Raw genomic sequence first — 21203 nt, forward strand, 5'->3', positions numbered from 1 at the left:
ATTACCTCTGAAAATCTTAGGAGAGGGAGTCCAAAATTTTCATTTGAATCACTATAATAGCAAACAAAATTTTTAAAAAATTTAAAGGGGGGATCAAATAACTACAGGAGATTGGAAACATAAATTATGAAACATCCCTCGCTCTGCAGCCTGTAAAAAGAATGAGCCCGATCTCTAGGTACAGCCATGGAAAGGTGGCCAGTGTATTTTCTGAATAAAGAAATTTTGCTAAGTTATATTTGGAAAAGGATGACTCAATTTGCACTCCAGCCTATCTGGGAATACCTGTTACTCCACATCCTTGATAACAGAGTGGCTTAGTAATCAGAATGACAGACAATAGCAAGTGTTGGTGAGGAGAAATCAAAACCCTCACATGTTGCTAGTGAGAATGTAAAATGGAACAACCCCTTTAGAAAGCAGTTTGCAATTACTCAAAAAGTTAAACATGGAGTTGTCATGTGACTCAGCAATTTCCCCTCCTGGGTATATACGCAAGGGAACTTGAAATATACTTCCACACAAAAGCATGTATACAACTATTCATAGCAGCATTATTTATTGATGGCCAAAAAGTAGATACAACCCAGGTGTCCATCAGCTGAAGAATGGATAAACAAAATGTGCTATATACGTATAACAGATATTACTCCATCATAAAAAAGTGTAAAGTACTGATAACACATTACAACATGGATGGACTTTGAAAACGTGCTACATGAAGAAACCAGATGCTAAAGAGTGATTGCTAGTAGACAGGGTTCTCCTTTTGGAGTCATGAAAATGTTCCGGAATTAGGTAGTGGTTATTGCTGTACAACCTTGTTAATATTGTAGAAATCACTGAATTGTATTTCAACAGTTGAATTTTATAGTATGAATTCTATCTCAATGAAAAATCAAAAGTGTTAATATTTTTATGTTAAGAAATTGGAGTACAGTCGGTATTTTGTTTAATATTTAATAAAGTTTAATATTTAGAAATTCATATGTAATAAAATCTTATGGCAGTCATAAATTATAATTGAAAATGTGTAACCGAGTGATTTAGACTTTGATTTAAAATTGAAATCTTCCTGGGGCATCTGGGTGGCTCAGTGGGTTAAGCGTTTGCCTTCGACTCAGGTCATGATCCTGGAGTCCTGGGATCGAGCCCCACATTGAGCTCCCTGCTCAATGGAAAGCCTGCTTCTCCCTCTGACCCTCACCCCGCTCATGTGCGCACGCTCTCTCTCTCTCTCTCAAATAAAAGCTTCTAAAAAAATTGAAATCTTCCTACATTTACATATATTGTCAGCATATCTAAGAGAATTTTAGCCATCAACTTACAAGTTTTTAAGGTATCAAGGTAATTCTCAGAGAATTCTTAAGTCTTAAGTCAGATAATAAAAGTATTGCAGAAGGAAAACAAACATAGAAAGCTTAAAGTTCAGCCTCAAGTGTTTTCCTGTGTCAATGGAGTCAACTATTAACCAAAGTCCCTTTAACAATAATGGTTAATGTTTACTAAGAAATAGGGTTGCCTGGCTGGCTCAGTAGGTGGAGCATGCGGCTCTTGATCTTGGGGTTGTGAGTTCAAGCCTCACGTTGGGCGTAGAGATTACTTAAAAATAAAATTAAAAAAATAAAATAAGATATGTAAGCTGAGTTTTGAATGTGTGACTTTAACAAATTGAATATTAGTTTTTAAAAAGCAAAATACGCCTGAAAAATCTCCCCTCTCATCCCTGCTCCCCTCCTTTGCTGAGGCAATGGCAGCAGGTGCTGTGCGCCCTTGTGGAGATAATCAACACATAAGGATGCCCTTGGGAGGGCACCCGGGGGGCTCAGTCAGTCAGGTGTCTGTCTTCGGGGCTCAGAGCATGATCCCAGAGTCCTGGGATCGAGCCCCATGTCGGGCGGGCTTCCTGCTCAGTGCAGAGTTGCTTCTCCCTCTCCCTCTGCTCCCCCCTCAACTCGTGCTCACTCTCTCTCTCGCTCTCTCAAATAAATGAATAAAATCTTAAAAAAAAAAAAAAGGAATGCCCTTGGGACGCCTGGGTGGTGCATTTGGTTAAGCACCTGACTCTTGATTTTGGCTCAAGTCATGATCTTGGGGTTGTGAGATCAAGCCCCACATCGGACTCTGTGCTCAGTGGGGAGTCTGCTCCAGAGTCTCTCTCTCTGACCCTGCCCTGTCCCCTCCCTCTCTCTAACTCTCCCCACTTCTCTACCTTTCAAAAAAAAAAAAATGCCCTTTTACTCCCATTCCCCTTTAATATATAAATAGAAGCGTAGTATACGCCTACATACTTTCCTTTACCCTTTTCACTTAACAATATATATTGATCTAGAAAAATCCCACCATTCTTTTGAAGAAAATAATATTTACAGAGGACTCCCACAGAGTTTACTCTCACTTACTCAACATGATCTCTAGCAACAGCCAAGCCTGGCTGATGCCACTGCAGTCGTGGCTCTCTGTCCCAGAAGGGCCACCTGAAAACTGGCACAAATTTTGGGAGGAGGTAATAGACGTTAGGGGCTCAATTGTTTTTTTCCCCTCCCCAAATTTGTATGTTGAACTCCTAACCCCCCAGTACTCAGAATGTAGGAAATAGGAAATTGGGCCGTTAAAGGAGTGATTAAGTTAACATAAGGCCATTGGGGTGCCCCGTAATCCAATCTGACTGGTGTCCTTATAAGAGGAGGAAATCTGGACACACAAAGGGACACTGGGAATACATGTGCACAAAGGAAAGGCTGGGTGAGGATGCAGTGAGTAGGTGGCCTCAGAAACCTTGATCTTGAACGTCCAGCCTCCAGAACGGCGAGAGAGTAATTTCTGGGTAAGCCCCAGTCTGTGGTGTTTTGTTACAGCAGTCTGAGCAGACAAATACCCCAGTTGTGTGATCCTCATACGTTTGTTCAGTAGACTCCAGGAATTTGTATTATCCAAACTGTGGCCTCCCGGATGGAAAACTTTTAGGCTTTTAGCGTTCTCAGTTTCCTCTGGCTGGACGCACCTGTCCTGCAGATCTAGCTTCTGGCGGATGCTGCCTCCTCCTCACCTCCTACAGGGCTATCACGGATGTTTGCATTCTTGGGGCCCCAGAGCCTCCCGTGCGAGGGAATGGATGTAGGATGCTGGGCTTTCTGGCTTGCTGAAAGGTGCGTGATTGGGTGGCCTCTAGAACCAGAAGCTCATTTCCTGTTCCTTGAGACACGCTGCTCCTAGCTTTGGTGGCTCCCAACTGCGCTGTTGGTTCATTTTCAGGCTCCTTTGAAGACCTTTCTCTCACTTGATTGCTAAGAGTCCTAGTGCTGCGGAGCTCCGTGAGTTGCGCACTTGGATTACCTAAAGCATCTACACTCTCCTTCTTGCTCAGTTGCAGCGCCTAAGCTCCGTCTCTAAGCTAATGAGCTAGGTGTGGTATCAGGGTAGTCAGTCACAAATCCCTGAAGGTTCAAAGCAGTCCCACCTCCCTGTGAACAATATTCCATCATTTTGCAAAAGAAAGGCACACCTTGCGCACACCCTGAATCTTACTAGGGTGCTGTGAACACCCTCAGGGCACCAAACAAAGGCACAATTGAAAAGGCTGATTTGCTGTGGATGCTGAGAAAGCAAAATAAATCCTTTATAAAACTGGAAGGTTTTCAATACTTGGCTTTCAACAAAGTGAAGGACGACCTAATAGATTTGTCAGCTGAATATTTAATTTAAAATGATTTTTGGTGAGAGATCTTGGTTTGTTTTTGCACATAACTGAAGCAGTCAAGGGACTGAAGGATACTGCTATAACAAAACAATTTTTTTCCTTTGAGTTTGGAGTTTAGTGGTGCAGAAAAAATTTTAAATGCAGTTTGACTCTGAGTCCCCACAAATGCTTCAATGCATGAACCTTTTTTTTTTTTTAAAATGATATTGGGAATATGGAAATCTTCATGCTTTTATCGCAATGCTTAGAATACAGGTGGGGCTCGGGAATTAGCATTTGTCCCAAAATTCACCCAAGAGAATTACCAGGTTAACAGATGGAGGATTGAGGATTAGCATTGCAGTTCAGACAGATTTTAATAGGATTTCAGGCACAAAGCATGGAAGTTCTGTCTATATTAAGTGACTTCATATTCTGAATGTGAAGTATTTTTTAATTTATTTTTAAATTTTATTTATTTTTTTAAAGTAGGCTCCACACCCAATGCGGGGCTTGAACTCATGACCCTGAGATGAAGAGTCACATGCTCCACTGACTGAGCCAGCCAGGCGCCCCTGAATGTGAAGTATTTTAAATGTGTGATGTATTTTACAACATCAGATTCAATGTAATCTTGATGTATCTCAAAAACTACAAATTAGGGGCACCTGGGTGGCTCAGTTGGTTAAGCATCTGCCTCAGGTCATGATCCCAGGGTCCTGGGATGGAGCCTTATCTCAGGCTCCCTGCTCAGCGGGGAGCCTGCTTCTCCCTCCCTTCCTGCCCCTCCCCTGCTAGTGTTCTCTCTTGCCCTCTCTAATAAAATCTTAAAAAAACCCAAACTATGAATTAATGTTTTTATAGTGATGTTGGGAATTATAGCTTTGTTTTGGGAAACAGCTTTATGGAGGTATAATTCATATGCCACACAGTTCATCCATTTAAAGTGTACAGTTGAGTGGCTTTAGATACGCCCATGGGGTCATGCAACCATCTCCACAATCAATGCTATAACCTTCTCATTACCTAACAGAAACCCTGCACCCTTTAGTCATCACCCTCAAAGTACATCTATCCCCACAGCCCTGGGCAACTACTAATCTATTCTGTGTCTGTATGGATTTGTCTGTTCTGGACCTTTCCATATCAGTGGAATTATAAACGTGGTCATATGTGACTGGATTCTTTCACTTAGCATGTTTCAAGGTTCATCCATGTTGTATATGTATCAGTGCTTCACTTCCTTTAATGATAGTAACACTCCATTGTACGGAAAGACCACATTTTATCAATTCATTAGCTGATGGACATTTGGATTGTTCCTACTTGTGAATTAATTTAAAAAATGTTAATTAACAATTGGCCCCGGGGGCACCGGGCTGGTTCAGTTGGAAGAGTGTGCGACTCTTGATCTCAGGGTCGTGAGTTTGAGCCCCACATTGGATATAGAGATTACTTAAATAAATAAATATTTAAAAAAAAAAAAAAAAAAGCCAGGGGCGCCTGGGTGGCTCAGTCGTTAAGCGTCTGCCTTCGGCTCAGGTCATGGTCCCAGGATCCTGGGATCGAGCCCCGCATCAGGCTCCCTGCTCTGTGGGAAGCCTGCTTCTCCCTCTCCCACTCCCCCTGCTTGTGTTTCCTCTCTTGCTGTGTCTCTCTCTGTCAAATAAATAAAATCTTAAAAAAAAAAAAAAAAAGCCAATTGGCTCCTGAGAAAGGAAAATGGCCTTATGTTGTGGTAAATAAAAGGGGGGGATGATCTTAACTTGGACAATTGGATCATCCTACCTGGGACTTTAAGCCTGGATGAGTGAGTGACCCAGAAATATAGGCAGTCGAGTGCGTTTCAGTTGTGGGGACAGGGCAGACGGAGTGCCCACTGGGTGTGGAGCCACGGGAGCCTGATGTGGCCTGGCAACAGTGTCCTTGACAGTCTCCTTCCGGGGCAAGACTTTGGCTGTGGTTCTGCTCCCTTAGCATAAGCGAGAATAGCTGAGGGAACTGTGTTGAAAAAAATGAGGATCTAGCAGCTGTACCAGTTATTAAACTTTATTATGATTAGATACTACGTTGTACTTGAATTACTTAAGAAGTTTGTATAGCAGTTAAAAAGAGTTAAATAAAAAATTTGAGAAGGAATATTTAGAAACCATGAAGTTTCTCTTAGAAATTACAACACTCCGCTTAGAACGTTTGGCTTACTTGTTCTGTAACTCACACTTAACTCCTTTGACTTACAAGACCAGTAGCGCTGATTAACAGTTGGACCCCCACCCACCTCTGCCCGATCTTTCTACTGGAACACAAGGTGTGACCGAGGGCTGATCGGTTTTATTCCTGCATATATACAAAGCTGTTTATGATAAAAGATAAATGTACAGATGTTACAATAAAATATTAACCTTGTCTTCACCTTTCTTGTAGACTTTTTCATAACTTAAATGACCTTTTCTCTATCATTATAAACCAATGGCTGCTCATATACTCATCACATCCAAATAATACTGTTTATCCCAAACCAGACAGTAGGACACCCTTGAAGCTGATTCCCTTGTTCTTTCAGTATCGTCCCTATTTTCCAAATGTCTTTTGGTTTCTGGCAACCAGATAATTCAGACACATTTTGATTCTTCTTATCCCAAGATATGGAATCAATAACCTTACATGGAGTTCACATTCCTTTTGGTGGAACTTAGTATCAGAGTTAAGGGCTAAAACAGTCATAAGCTTACATTGATTTTTCTAATTTGCATGCTGGTACTATTAGCCTCTACTTTTTTTTAAGGTTTTATTGTTTATTTTTAAGACTTTATTTTTTAGGTAATCTCTACACCCAACGTGGGGCTCAAACTCACAACCCGAAGATCGAGTTGCATGCTCCACCGACTGAGCCAGCCAGGAACCCCCCTATCAGCCTCTACTTTTATTACAGTTTGTGATTTTATCCACCAATAACATTTTCCTTTGTATCTCTGACTTTCTGTAAACTTCATAGGACAATGTTTGGCATGTATGTAATGGGTATTTAATGCCGAGTGAACTCTCCAGAACAAATCAATCAGTTGTTTGTTTAGAGCAAAGGGACCTGTGTGAAATGATGCACCTCAACCTCCAATTTGATGGTTGTTGCTGACTACAGTCAGTGTAAGGGTGACATCATTGGCCAGCTGCCTGGGTCTGGGGAAACATTCCTGCACCAGAGGCAGTGAATTAGGGTCTTTTGGTGAAGGTGCCTCTCTTCTTACCCCCCTATTCTTTCCTTTTGTAAGGCTAGAATTTGTATCTTCTGTATAAAATTACTGCTTTGCTGTTAGGTCTTAAGTTTAAACTCCCAGGGAGGATTCGAACAGGGCCTCCTGGTTATCCTGCCAGTAAGGTACACTCCTGTTGGGCAGGCAGAACTTAGGCCATATCACCCTAAAGGCTGCCCAGTAATCTAAGGATTGCTGGCCGCCTTTGGGCTGGTTGGCCATTCCTTGTTCACTCCGCTACAGGAGAAATGTGGTACCAAGCTTGGGGTCATGTACGTGTGCCTCGTAGGTCAACCTAGACCTCCCAGTTCCAGAACTGCATATCCAGATTGGAAATGAATGGCCAGAGTGGAAAACACATGCACTGCCATTATACTTTTTACTAGATTGCCCTAACTCCTCCCAAACAGCACCTACCACACTTCCAATATTCTATTTATCACCATTCTCAATTTTATGCTCGAGATATATTTGTTGAAAGAATACTGAGTTACAAGAGCTTTCATAACTGGGAAGAGCTATGAAATAAATGCTGACCTTTGAGTGCCCACTCTGTGTCAAGCATGGTTTTTGGCATTTCACACGTATTAACTTAATTATCAAAACAACTATGAGAGGCAAATGCCTATGTTAGTAGGTGAGGACACAGAGACAGAAAGGATGAGAAACATGCCTCAGTCCTATGTTTGATTCTAGAGGCCACCAAAACTCTCCCTTTAACCTTCTAGTATTTATAAAAGTATGGATATTGATAACCCATAGAATAACTATGAAGCTAAAATCTGTGTGGTATAGAAACTGTCAATAATTAGAGGGATGTTTAATGATATTTCAAAGCACAAAGTACACTATCCCTCAGAAATGGGAGCTACGCACAAATTTATGACACTAAATTATGATCAGGATAATTAGAGCAGAGAAGTCTCAATTCAAACCAGTACAGATAGGTAATATAGGGGAGAGATAGTAACTTAGTAGCCTTGTGGGTTAACTCTTCAAATACTAGAGCACATATAACTACAAAAAATGGAGGCGGTATCATTCAGAAGAAAACTAAGAGTTTTGGTATCTCGTCTGGCTGAAAGTGAAAGGAATTCTGAATGACCAGCTTGATTACAAACCAGAAGGTCCAGAACAGGTAAACCCTGAAAGACCACTGGAGGTGACACACATAGGTCTTAGACATGCTGTACCAGTCTTGTTTTTAACGAATCTCTGTTCCTTAGAAAAAACAGCCAGAGGTGAGGGTAAGGGCTTCCTTTTTGGCATCTGTTCTTCTCGGCTGAGTCCATGATAAAAGTCACCATGCAAATACCCAGACTTCTTTCAGAACTGGCTCTATGCCCGGGTTGGGAGGCTTCACTCTTCTGTGACCCAACGAATCTTGCCGTTTTCTCCAAGCTGTACAGCTCCACTGGCCACCAGCTGGAGGGCTGCAGGAAATATTTTGTGCTCTGCTAATTTCACTCTTTCAGACAGAGTTGCAACAGTGTCACCTCTCTTCACTGGAACAGATTCTTGTAAAATAATTTGTCCAGCATCTACATCTTCCTGGAGAAGGAAGAAGTTTTGAACATTACTTTCTAGCTAGTACAATTTACATATAGACACTAATAATATTTTGGTAGAAAGAGATACTCACAGCTACAAAGTGCACAGTACACCCAGTGACTGTGACCCCGGCTTCTAGGGCTTGCTCGTGGGCATTTGAACCCTTAAAAGAAGGCAGCAAGGATGGGTGGATGTTGAGCATCTTCCCTGGAAATTAGTAAAAACACAGTGGTCAGAATTTAAAACTCCTATGTACATACCAAAGGAATGTATGTTTTTCCATCTAGAATCAGGGGTCAGGAGGAGCAGGGTTTCTCTGGGATGGGAGTTTCTTCATAAGACAGAAATGAAGTAAAGGGAAATAATGCTCGTGGGCATTTGAACCCTTAAAAGAAGGCAGCAAGGATGGGTGGATGTTGAGCATCTTCCCTGGAAATTAGTAAAAACACAGTGGTCAGAATTTAAAACTCCTATGTACATACCAAAGGAATGTATGTTTTTCCGTCTAGAATCAGGGGTCAGGAGGAGCAGGGTTTCTCTGGGATGGGAGTTTCTTCATAAGACAGAAATGAAGTAAAGGGAAATAAAGGTTTTCATCCAGGAGGCCCTGGGGGCAGCAAACTCCTGCCCTGCACAACTGAAGAGGCGCCTGCAGTCACTGAAAGCTGGTTGGGGGTGGGCAGGGAGGTCAACTCTCGATCACAGAGCTCCTGAGGAAAATTCGGCCTGTCGCTAGCACGTACTGTGAGACGATAGGAGATTCCTGCGTTGCATCTATGTGCTTGACTTCTAAGCACGAAGCGGCATGTCCACCAGCCAGATGCTACACTGGCTATTTCTGTGCCTTACGGCACCACAGGCTCTGCCAGTTCTCACTACACCATAGGGGACTCTGTCTAACCCTACTCACTTAAGAAAACACGAAGTCTTTGAAGAGAGAATCCATTTATTGTCCAAACAGGTGCACAAAAAAGGACAATAGGATGCAGTCAAAACACAAAGATGCAGTAACACAAGACATGTTTTCCAGAAACAGTGCCCACCTTGCCACGTGTGGCAGTGGTCTACACTTCCCAAGGAGAGGATGGACTCTTCACTTTGGGATACAGGCAATCACTTCCTTTTGCTTCTACATAAGTAAAAATGTCTCTTCTGAATATTTATTCAGAAGATGAAATATGAGTAATGTGAGTAACCTAAGCTTTTTTAGAAAAAGTGATTAATTACAGCAGGCCAAAGAAAACTGATAAGAAGCGCAGGACAAAATGATCATTGGTCATTCTCTGAGCTGAGGCAAAGGACATTAAATTATGACCTGTGTTAAAATGGCCCAGTAACTATTTCACCATTGGGATTGTTTGGGAAGCTGATGACCCTGTAGTCTGCACTCAGCTGATTTCTCAATGTGGCGTCACACAGTTTTTGCTTACCATTCCATTTCCTGACAAAGGGGCCGGATAAAATTCTCATGAATCCTGCAAGACAGACTATGTCTGTGGAGTACTCTTCAAGGACTTGGTCAATTGTGGTGTCAAATTCTACACGACTTTTATATAATTTATGATTAATTACCTGTAACAGAAAAAGATGGGCACAACTTTTTCAATGAATTACCAAAAACGATTTAAAACTCAAACCTGTACATAGACCATACTTCCCTTCTTTCTCATGAAGACACCTCTGATATGAAGAATTAAGGAATGGAGAGGATGAAGTACAAAGGCAAGCCCAGCACACACCCCAGTCCAGAAATCCAAAGAATAAGTTGCCCTTACAGATGGAGGTCCTGTCGGCGGAGGGGGGTGGGAAGGTGGGGGGTTATGAGATTAAATACAGTCTGCAGGAAAGACACTTTTCAAAGTAACTCACTCTGGTGGGAATTCCGGCTCTTTCGGCTTTATCTAAACCAGCCACTGCGGCTTTGTTAGAGATAACAACAACAATGTGTGCACAGCTACTTGGCTCCCTTGTACTGTCTATGAGAGCTTGCAGGTTTGATCCTGAAAGAGAAACACACAAGTAAGCTCAAGTTTCTTAATAAAGATATGTTCCATTTTGCATGGTGAATGGTCAGGATTTCCGAATAAATGTCTTAGAAAATAATGGCAAAATATGTGAGGCTTTTAAATTCCCTTTCTCTTGAATGGAGTAATAGCTTATGAAAACATAGGCACTCTCGGTTCTAGGATATGTAATTGCTCCTGCAAAATAATATCTTATGATCGAGCACAGTAGAAGAAACAGTATAACATGATTTAAAAACTGGTGAGGAATAAGCTGTTTAAATAAGTAAGAAAAATCAACTCTTTTTTAAGATTTTATTTTTTTATGCAATCTCTATGCCCAATGTGGGGCTTGAACTTACAACCCTGAGATCAAAAGCCACATGCTCTACCGACTGAGTTAGCCAGATGCCCTGAAAAATCAACCCTCTTAAGAAGAAACCACTATGACCCTTACAATAGCTTCTTTGCTTTACCATCAACTTGGGCCTAAAGTATATTGAAATCTTAAAATGGACTTGGAAAGCAGTTACACTTCCAGGAATGTATCCTAAAGAAATAATCAGATATGCACCTAGAAATGTACTGCATATTTACAAAAATGTTCATAACAATGTTACTTACAGTAGTGGGAAAAATAAATATGCTATCTCTATCCGAGAGAATATGATACTATTATTATTTTACCCCTCTATCCACAAGAGTCAACAATAAATTTCATATTCTTATTACCAATTAAAAAAAAACAAAACAAAAAACCCCTCAGCTGTTTTAAGACTTAACTAAGAAAGCTATGATACGAAAGTTGGATCTTCCATCTTTTCTGGTTTCTCTTTCTTCAATCATCTTCCTTATACCCTCTACTCTTCCTTTAGGTGTCTCAAAAGCCTGAGAATAGTAGAAAGACTGAGGACACGGAATAAAGGTCCTTAATGATCCCCTGCCTCGCTCTACTGACAGTTTGCTCACAATTGGAAGGAGGTTTTTTTTTTTGGCGGGGGGGGGGGAGGAGGAAGGAGCATTTCTTTTTAAAATTAATTAATTTTTGAGAGAGAGCCTGTGCGTAAGCACAAGCAGGGAGAGGGGCAGAGGGAGAAGCAGACTCCTCACTAAGCAGGGAGCCTGATGTGGGACTTGATTTCAGGCCCCTGGGATCATGACCTGAGCCGAAGGCAGATGCTTAACCAACTGAGCCACCCAAGCGCCTGGAAAGAGCGTTTCTACAGCCCCACAGTAAAGAGGAAGGCATATCTTACCTGTTCCAGATATTAAAACAGCCACTCTTGCCTTTTTTGTTTGGACAGAGAAATGATTTTTCAGGGTGCCATTCTCCAATACTGACCCATTTATTTGCATGGTTTTTATCAGATTCTTCACTTTCACACGAGGAGAACCTTCATTTCAAACACACCCAATAAATAATAATGGAAAGAAAAGTTATTTTATGAAAACTTGAGAATACTTCATTCTGAAAATAAGATATGCAAGGACTAAAATGAAGAATAGACTTGTAGTACTTAATGTTACTCACTCATAAAAACTTCCTGAAAGAGCACATGTATAATTACCTACTTCAACTAAAAGCCACAGCATGTCACTATCTTGTGGCCTCAGGGGAGGCATGTGACCCAAGTGAGGCTATTCAAAAGATCTGACACAGGATGTTGAGGAAGAGAGGGCCTCCCTTACCGATTGCAATGTGAGCTCAAGGATGTGGGCTCAAGACATCCTTCTGGTATTTGGAGAACCTGCTTGAAATGAAACCTACATAATGAACGAAAGGCAGACACGGACATAATTGGCAAGCCTTGGCATCTCTTAGCTAATCTGAGTGGGTTTTCTGCCACTCTGCTAATTTCTAGTACTTCTAACAGAGTCCTGAGTATACACAGCACTTGTCAGGGTGCTTGCTTCACTATTCCCTGAATTAGCTCGAGACAAGGTCTTGCCTGTGGGAAGATTACTCTGGGTAGTGATCTCAGGAAACCAGAGGTAGGATCTGGGAAAAGTGATATGGAGAGCCAATATAAGAGTGTGTTATTAAACTGGTCACCACTGTGGGCAACTGGGACTTGATTCCACTGCGACCCTCAAAAGAGCCATGGAGACTCTGCCTCAGAACTGCTCCCTTCTTCTGTCTCTAAAGTGGGTATTTATTCACCTCATTGGTTATGGGTTGTCCTGTGGGGTGTAGCTGTGCATAGGGACTACTACACAGAGGTGTCAGAGCCCTAAGGCAGAAATGAAGAGAAATGTGTTACTAGCTTGGCCATTGTCATGTTACAGCTGTGTAAACGCAGCTGCCATAGCAATGGCTCGACTAAAAGGTGGGCACAGCTTCGGAGGCAGGGCAGAGTTGTATTTCAGGTTATATACCTAAGAACAACAAATCAAGGAGTGATTACCTTCAGGCCATGCAACCACCTTGCCAATCACCCATGCTTCTTCCTTGTGCTGCTTAATATCCCTCAGAATCTGCTCTGTCAGATTCTTTGATACCACGAGGGCAGCCCCAATCCCACAGTTAAATGTTCTGGCCATCTCTTCCTCAGAGAGGTTTCCTTCCTGCTGTAACCATGAGAAGATCCTGGGAACCCTCCAGGTCTGGGCATCTGAAAACAGGCAAGAGTCGTCTGATTAACCTATTGTCTCACACAAAATCTAATGTATGCATATATACAAAGCAGTGGAAAGTATAAGCAGCACTGCTATTTTATATACGGTAGAACTATAAACTGGCCTTTTCACAATTTTGGGGTGGGATCCATTTGTACCTCAGATATCAAACATTTTTGCTGACACACTTGGCCAGTATTCACAGTTAAGTGAGGTTTTGTGCTGCATTAACTAAGTTCTTAGAAATCCCTTAATGGATTAATTGTGTTACCAGCTGAATTCCAGTAAAGGTTTGCAAATGTTAAGCTGGGTCTTAGCGATGACCAAAACGTACCCTAAGTATGATGCAAAACTAGGTGCCTTATGTTACAGATTTAGAAGAAACATATCCACTATTTAAAAACACTTACATTATATAAAAGGTTAAAAATCAAAACCTTGTCCCTCCGTATTTATTTTTTAAAGATTTTGAGAGAGCGGGAGCACGCACGTGCACATGTGCGGTGAGGGGTGAGGGGTGGGGGGGGCAGACGGACAAGCAGTCTTCTGGCTGAGCATGGAGCCCAACACAACGCTCGATCCTAGGATCCTGAGATCACAACCTGAACTGAAATTAAGAGTCGAATGCTTAACTGATTGAGTCACCTAGGCACTCCTTCCCATATTTACTTTAAATTTTAGATTTAGGTCTGTTATAATACAACAGAAATCTCTAATAAAAATTTTTAAGTAAAGGCATAATCACAACATACATACAATTTAAATTTGGATGGTTCTTTGGAATCTATAGTTATGGGATCTGACTTGCCAAAACTATACTAAATTGAATATTTACTTATGATGCTCCTAAGAAAGGGAAGCCATTACGGATTTAGCTTTTTATTAAATAATAGGGTTAACGATCAGTTCCCCTTATTAATTTGGTGTATCTGCTGGATAATCAGTTATTTATTTTTTTTAAAGTAAACTCTACCCTTAACGTGAGGCTTGAATAAACTCAAGACCCCAAGATAAAGAATCGCATGCTCTACTGTCTGAGCCAGTCAGGCACCCTGGATAATCAGTTCTTTAATGCTCTAGAGCTGATACAATTTTTAAGGAGCATCGCATGTCTATGAACCTTCTCCTCTATCAGACTTAATTCCGTTTCTACGAGCTGGGCAATGTCCTTTCTTAAAAGCTGAGCTCAAAAGATTTAGCTACTATGATGTTCACTGTTGTATCAATAGTCAAAAGTCAACAGCAACATAAAACCAAATAGTGGTATATGCATAAAAAAAATGGAATACTCGTTTCAAAAATGATGCTATTATGACAGCTGGATATTGATATAGTAAATGGCAGAATAAATAGCAGATTACCAAACTATGATCTCATTTTACCAAAATGATTTACAAACTATTTGTTTGTAAGCAAACAGACAAACCCTGACAGGCTATGAGCCCAGTTTCTACAAATGATCAGATATGTCAGGAGTAATATAACCAGTTGCAACTTTTATGTTGAAAACGCCTTACCTAAATCTGTTGTCGGAGTATGATTCCTAGAAGAAACCTCAGAGGCTGATATGAGGGCCTTTCCTTTTTATTGGGACACAGACATTTGTGTGACTCAACCACAAGGCTGTTGGGAATATGATGATATCCACTCTACATCACAACCTAGTTCTGACTCTTTGGGTTCTCTCTTCAGGTACCGACTCCACTGTTGGCTCAGCACATCTCCTCACGTGCACCCACAGCTGCTTCCCCTCACGAGTGACCCCTCCACTTGGCCAGCCCGACTGGATCCACCCAATCAACTTTTTTTTTAATTCATGTTTCAAGGCTATACATGCTAGTACTTTGGGAGAAAGATCACCCAACCAGCTTCGCCTTCACCTTCAGTGCTGCTTGTTGTCTCATTCTTGTTTCTCCTAGTCTACTTTATTATTTACGCCTTTCCTCAAGCCCTCACTCCTAGTCTGCTCATCTCACTAAGCCCTTCTTAACTGGGAAAAGGAGTTACTTTATGCGACCTTCTTTAGTTTCTGTTTGCTCAAACCAATGTATATTAGTTGACCATGATAGTTGGAGCAGTTCCTCTGTCTCTTTACCCTATAAAAACAGGGAGGGAAAACCCTGTTGCTCATTTTGCCATGAGTGTAAGTAATGACTCCCCCTTCCCTTTTACCAATAAGTTTCTTGAAAGAGCAAGAAACTTCCATTCACTGTCCCTGTATCTCTGCCACCCATTCCCCCCACAATCATGTGGCAGGTGGTATCTATACTCAGAGATGCTTTTTGAGCTGACTGAATCATACTGGCTTATTTCTAGTTCTCATCCCAGATCTCTTTGCTGTACCTGACACTGCTGACCAGTGTCATGTTCAAATCCTTGGAGTTCATGATACTTTTACATGGTTCACTCCCTGCTTCTGACTGTGCTTTTCCAGTAATTCTACCTCTACCAATCTTTAAAGTAGACAGGACACTGAGGAACAACCTTGCAGTCCCCCACTCTCTTGGCTTTAACTATTACTATCTGCATATGAGCACCAAACCTAGCTTCAGCCCGATGGCAACTTCTGCTCTCAGACACCTTACAATAAACACACTGAAGATTTAAAACACTATTCCAGGGGCGCCTGGGTGGCTCAGTTGGTTGAGTGTCCGATTTGTGATTTCTGCTCAGATCTCGATCTCAGGGTCGTGAGATCAAGCCCCACGTTGGACTCTGTATTCAGTGCAGAGTCAGCTTGAGATTCTCTCTCCCTTTGCCCCTCCCCTACCCTGCATGCACCTGCACTTCCCTCACTCCTCTAAAATAAATAGGGGCGTCTGGGTGGCTCAGTAGGTTAGGCATCCGACTCTTGATTTTGGCTCAGGTCATGATCTCAGGGTCTTGAGATTGAGCCCCTGGTCAGGCTCTGGGCTCAGCGGGGAGTCTGCTTGAGATTCTCTCCCTCTGCCCCTCCCCGCTGCACTCTTGTTCTCAAATAATACATCTTTAAAAATAAATAGATAAGTAAATATTTGAAAAAAACAAAACAAAACACTATTCCCACTTCCTACTCCAGATTTATTCTTCCTCCTGTGTTATGGATGTTACCATCCACTCACTTGCTTAACTAGAAACCTGGGACTTCTTTTTCCTTCTAAGCACAAAATGATTCTCCAATCTGTCTCCCTTCTCAATACCTTGGTTTGGGTCCCATTTATCCCTTGCACAGGCTACCATTTCCCTTCCTGGCATGTTCCTGGTTCCATCTTGATAGAGCTTGAGATTACCAGCCCCTCATACCCCCCATAGCACTTCATCTATATAAGTCAGTTACATGAGAGGATGTTATGCCTTATAAACATAGCTAATAAAGCAAAAAGAGGTAAAAAGGTCAGTCTTATTTTTTCTGAGAAACCCCAATAATTAAAAATTTTCCATACAGGGATGCCTGGGTGGCTCAGTCATTAAGTGTCTGTCTTTGGCTTGGGTCATGATCGCAGGGTTCTGGGACTGAGCCCTGCGTCGGGCTCCCTGCTCCGTGGGAAGCCTGCTTCTCCCTCTCCCACTCCCCCTGCTTGTGTTCCTTCTCTCACTGCCTGTCAAATAAATAAAATCTTAAAAAAAAAAAAAAAAAATTTTTCCCTGATATATATATATGTGCACTAACTACCCATAGTTTTCTTCCATAATACATTTTTCTTCCCAGTGGTTTTCTGAACAAAATTTCCTTTTAGCAATCTTACCTAAATCCACCCCAAACTTCTGAGGAAGGACTCTGGGGATGTTTTCTAGCAATCCCCCACCAGTAATATGGGCAAAGGCCTTGATGTGTCCTGCACGTAGGACAGGTAGCAGTGAATGGCTGTAGATTCTGGTTGGAGTGAGAAGTAAGTCCCCTGTGTATTGGAGAGATAAGACAAACACTTAGCCTATGAATGTAAAACCAAAGCATATGTCAACAATTCTGAAATAGAGAATGATTTGACCCTGCAGACACAACAGTTATATGATAATGTCCAAACGGTGAAATCACAGGATAATGTAATTTATTCTATTCTAATTAACTAATGAAAGACTAACCCATTAAGTGGTTGCTCACATATTTCCAAGCAGGAAAATTTAAATGAGTGTGTTTACCTAAGGTCTGGTCACCACAGCCTTCAGGTGCTGGAGACGAGTACTGGAGGGAAGATTTTGCTACAATTTTCCTTACAAGGCTGAACCCATTGCTGTGAAGACCAGATGAAGCTATTCCAATAACAATATCCCCTTCAGTGATTCTTTCCAGGTGAGGAAGTTTCTGATCCCGCTCCATGGCACCAACAGCAAAACCAGCTAGGTCATATTCTCCTGGAGGATACATGTCGGGCATTTCTGCAGTTTCACCTCCTGGCAGGATGATAAAATAAGAGCCAAAAAAATCACATAATATTTATAAACCTTTCTAGAAGTACTGACACCAGGTCCTCTTTTTTTCTTTTTTTTAAGTTTGTCTGTATATGTATGTATATATATGTATGTATGTGATTTCTACACCCAATGTGGGGCTTGAATTCAATGACCTCAAGATCAAGAGTTCCATGGTCTTCTGACTGAGCCAGCCAGGTGCCCCTACTCTTATTATGAACAATTAAACACGTGGCTATATTCTGCAAACATTAAAAAAAAATGTACTCTATTAGCTGCCTAACACAACTTTTGACCAAGTGTGATCTCAAGGGAAACAGTACTAATTTCCACAAAGGATAAGTGTAGCCCCAAACAGCATTATCTTCAAAGAACGAACGCTTGGTTGAATATAATGTCATTTCTACAGCCGTTTAATTTTAGAAATGCTTTCATTTATATTTGATCTTTATAATCACTCTATATTCCAGATGATGGTACAGGCTTAGAGAGGTAATTTAATCAGGCCTGCTTAAATCCAAATGCCCCAGCCTAAAAAGTATAGCATAGTTCACTTTTTTTTTTCCCCAAAGATTTCATTCATTTATTCGACAGCGAGAGACACAGAGAGAGAGGGAACACAAGCAGGGGGAGTGCGGGAGGGAGAAGCAGGCCTCCTGCCGAGCAGGGAGCCCAATGCGGGACTCGATCCCAGGACCCCGGGACCATGACCCGAGCCGAAGGCAGACGCCCAACGACTGAGCCACCCAGGCACCCCAGCATAGTTCACTTTTGTGATCATATGTAAAGAAAGGGTCTAGGCAGGCAGACCCCATTTTTTTTTTTTTAAGATTTTATTTATTTATTTGACAGAGAGAGACACAGCGAGAGAAGGAACATAAGCAGAGGGAGAGGAAGAGGCAGAAGCAGGCTTCCCGCTGAACAGTGAGCCCAATGTGGGGCTGGATCCCAGGACCCTGGGATCATGACCTGAAACGACTGAGCCACCCAGGCGCCCCCGGACTCCAAATTATAAACTGTTCTAAAAGATGGTTGAAAAGGTCATTTTGGCTTTTGGGAAAGATGCGTCCACAGAAATAGTTAACATAAAAGAGGTAGTTTCATTGCTTGGTCAACCTACAATTCATTTTGCTCAAAGTTCCCATATATATTTAAGCAATATTTCTGTAAATCTTAGGTACATTTTATTCTTAGTGTTACTTCTGTTGGAAAATAATGCTTAAGATATAGAATGTCAGGAATCATCTACTTCTGCTGCAGGCCAGTAAGGAGGAAATACCCCTAACCATGTTTGTCCATGAGGCCCTTGAGAAAGATGGAGATGGAAATGATAAAGATCAGGGAAAAAGGTAAGGCCTGGGTCACAGTTTAGGAATAGGAATCTGGGGGACAAACCCTTGAGGAGGGGCTTGAGGGCACCAGGATCTAAGTTTTCTTCAGGTAATGTTATCTATATTTTATTTGCCTCATCATGTAATATGTAGTTTTCCTTCTTAGGTATATTAGTACTAATCACATTTATACATAGGGCTAAAATACAGTAAGAAGACGGACATGTGATTAAAATGGATGGTCATACCAAGGAGAGCACATCCAGCTTTTCCACAAGCTCTGGCGATTCCAGCAACAACAGCTTCAGTTGTATTGAGGTCAAGTTTTCCACAGGAAAAGTAATCGAGGAAGAAAAGAGGCTCTGCCCCTTGGGCCAGAATGTCATTGACACACATTGCAACCAAATCTTGACCAATGGTATCATGTTTATTACACTGTTGGGCAATCTGAAGAAGCACAATACACAATACACAAAACATCTACATAAAAGATAAGCTCCAAATTATACCTTGTCAGTTTATCAATGGAAGCTAATATTACACTGTTGGGCAATCTGAAGAAGCACAATACACAATACACAAAACATCTACATAAAAGATAAGCTCCAAATTATACCTTGTCAGTTTATCAATGGAAGCTAATAAATATTATTGCTATTTGGCTAGCTGCTCCAAACACCTAAAGATAAAATACTAAATTCTGATAAGCCACTTGATCCAAAAGTATCCTGTTTTTAATTTTTTTAAAAAAGATTTTATTTATTTGAGAGAGAAAGCAAGGGAGAGCATGCATGAGCAGGGGGAGGAGAAGAGGGAGAGGGAGAAGCAGACTCCCTGCTGAGCAGGGAGCCCGACGTGGGGCTTGGGAACTCCAGAATCATGACCTGAGCTGAAGGCAGATGCTTAACTGATTGAGCCACCTAGGTGCCCCAAAAGAACCCCCCCTTTTTAAAGATCTACTTATTTTAGAGAGGAAGATAGTGTAAGCGTGGGAGTGGGGGGAGGGGCAAAGGGAGAGAATCTCAAGCAGGCTCCCTGCTGAGCCTGGAGCTGGATGCAGGGCTGGAACCCATGACCCTGAGATGATGACCTGAGCCAAAGTCAAGAGTCTGACACTTAACCAACTGAGGCACCCAGGTGCCCCCAAAAGTATCCCATTTAATCCCCTCCGATAACCCTTCCATCCAGATATAGTTTCAACAACACTGTGTTGTTAGAAATATGTAGATATTTTAGCCATACTTTATGGTTATTTGGTATGGTTCTCTTTAGTGCATATACATCAAGAGGGGAAAAATAGGTATTTGATAAAGGGTAAATTCTCTCCTATCATTCACAAAAGGCCTTTAATCAATCACATAGGTGTCTGATTACCTTCAGTTTAGTTCCAACACCATCTGTTCCACTTGCCAGAAGAGGATCTTTGAAACCAGCTGCTTTCAAATCAAAAAGACCAGCAAAACCTCCAAGATCAACATCACAGCCTAATGGGGAGGAAATTAATTACCTACTGCATTTTAATACATTAAACACGGATATACAAACCACTTCTAATTAAACATGGCTACAATAAGAGATGCCTTTCCTGAGAATGGGGGAGAGTGCCAGGTGCTCAAAGAACTGATCAAGAAAATTAAGTATATACGAAAGGGGCAGACATATCTTTTTGAGATGCTTTCCTTAATATTAGAGACAAGAAAGCAGAAGACTATGGGTTCGGCTAAAATAGTTAAAAGACTTAACAGCAACCTGGCATTAATTTGGAACATTTTCCTCAGTAAACTACAAAGCCCAAATCAATTCACAATGACAGTCAAAGTTAACGAACTAGCAAGGGACAGGCTCTAACTTACCTGGTCTGGAGGTAGCTTTTGCTAAAGGTTTAATTTTCTTGACCAGCATATTTCCAGCTGCAATGTCTACCCCAGATTCCTTGTAAGTCAGGCCCCTGAAGAATTAAACAAAACACACACATCACCTAAATGCCAGGGAAAATTAGTTTAATTGTAAGGTATTATATAAAACAGAAGATGACTTTTATATATCCGAATGTGCCAGGCCCCATCCATAGATTTTAACTGGTCAAGGGCAGTCCCTGGAAATTGAATGTGTTTAAAAAACTTCCCCAGTTGATTCAATTTTATTATCACTACTGACTACTACTTCTCTTACTTTTCTCACAGGTAGCTAGATTTACTGATATTTTGCCACAACATTTTTCTGTTCAATTTTGGTATGGGAAAGAAAGGAATGCCAAAATGGAGTAAAAAAAGTGAAAATGAGATTATACGCACTCTACAAAGAAATCCCTAAATAATGAAACTGGGCTCTTACTGCAGTACAGAGTTGTGTAAGTTTCCTTATAGCTGAAGACAGCAAGAAA

General features: G+C 41.4%; 1 protein-coding gene across 4 annotated transcripts in view; it reads right to left on the reverse strand.

Annotated features, from left to right (window-relative positions):
* Positions 1–5691: 5691 nt before the first annotated feature.
* The window catches only part of GART (phosphoribosylglycinamide formyltransferase, phosphoribosylglycinamide synthetase, phosphoribosylaminoimidazole synthetase), a 32578-nt gene continuing 17066 nt past the window's right edge, over positions 5692–21203 (reverse strand). For all 4 annotated transcript variants that reach the window (XM_027586671.2, XM_027586669.2, XM_027586668.2 and 1 more), the window contains exons 12-22: positions 20674–20768; positions 20195–20304; positions 19069–19267; positions 17220–17471; positions 16826–16978; positions 12890–13096; positions 11741–11878; positions 10351–10481; positions 9912–10053; positions 8573–8688; positions 5692–8481 (exon numbers count right to left, since the gene is read on the reverse strand). In XM_027586671.2, coding sequence (XP_027442472.2) covers positions 8290–8481; positions 8573–8688; positions 9912–10053; positions 10351–10481; positions 11741–11878; positions 12890–13096; positions 16826–16978; positions 17220–17471; positions 19069–19267; positions 20195–20304; positions 20674–20768 — 1735 coding nt within the window. In that variant the 3' untranslated portion in view covers positions 5692–8289. The remainder of the gene's footprint in view (positions 8482–8572; positions 8689–9911; positions 10054–10350; positions 10482–11740; positions 11879–12889; positions 13097–16825; positions 16979–17219; positions 17472–19068; positions 19268–20194; positions 20305–20673; positions 20769–21203) is intronic.

The sequence above is a fragment of the Zalophus californianus genome, chromosome 1 (genome assembly GCF_009762305.2).
Source record: "Zalophus californianus isolate mZalCal1 chromosome 1, mZalCal1.pri.v2, whole genome shotgun sequence".
Classification (NCBI taxonomy): Eukaryota; Metazoa; Chordata; class Mammalia; order Carnivora; family Otariidae; genus Zalophus; species Zalophus californianus.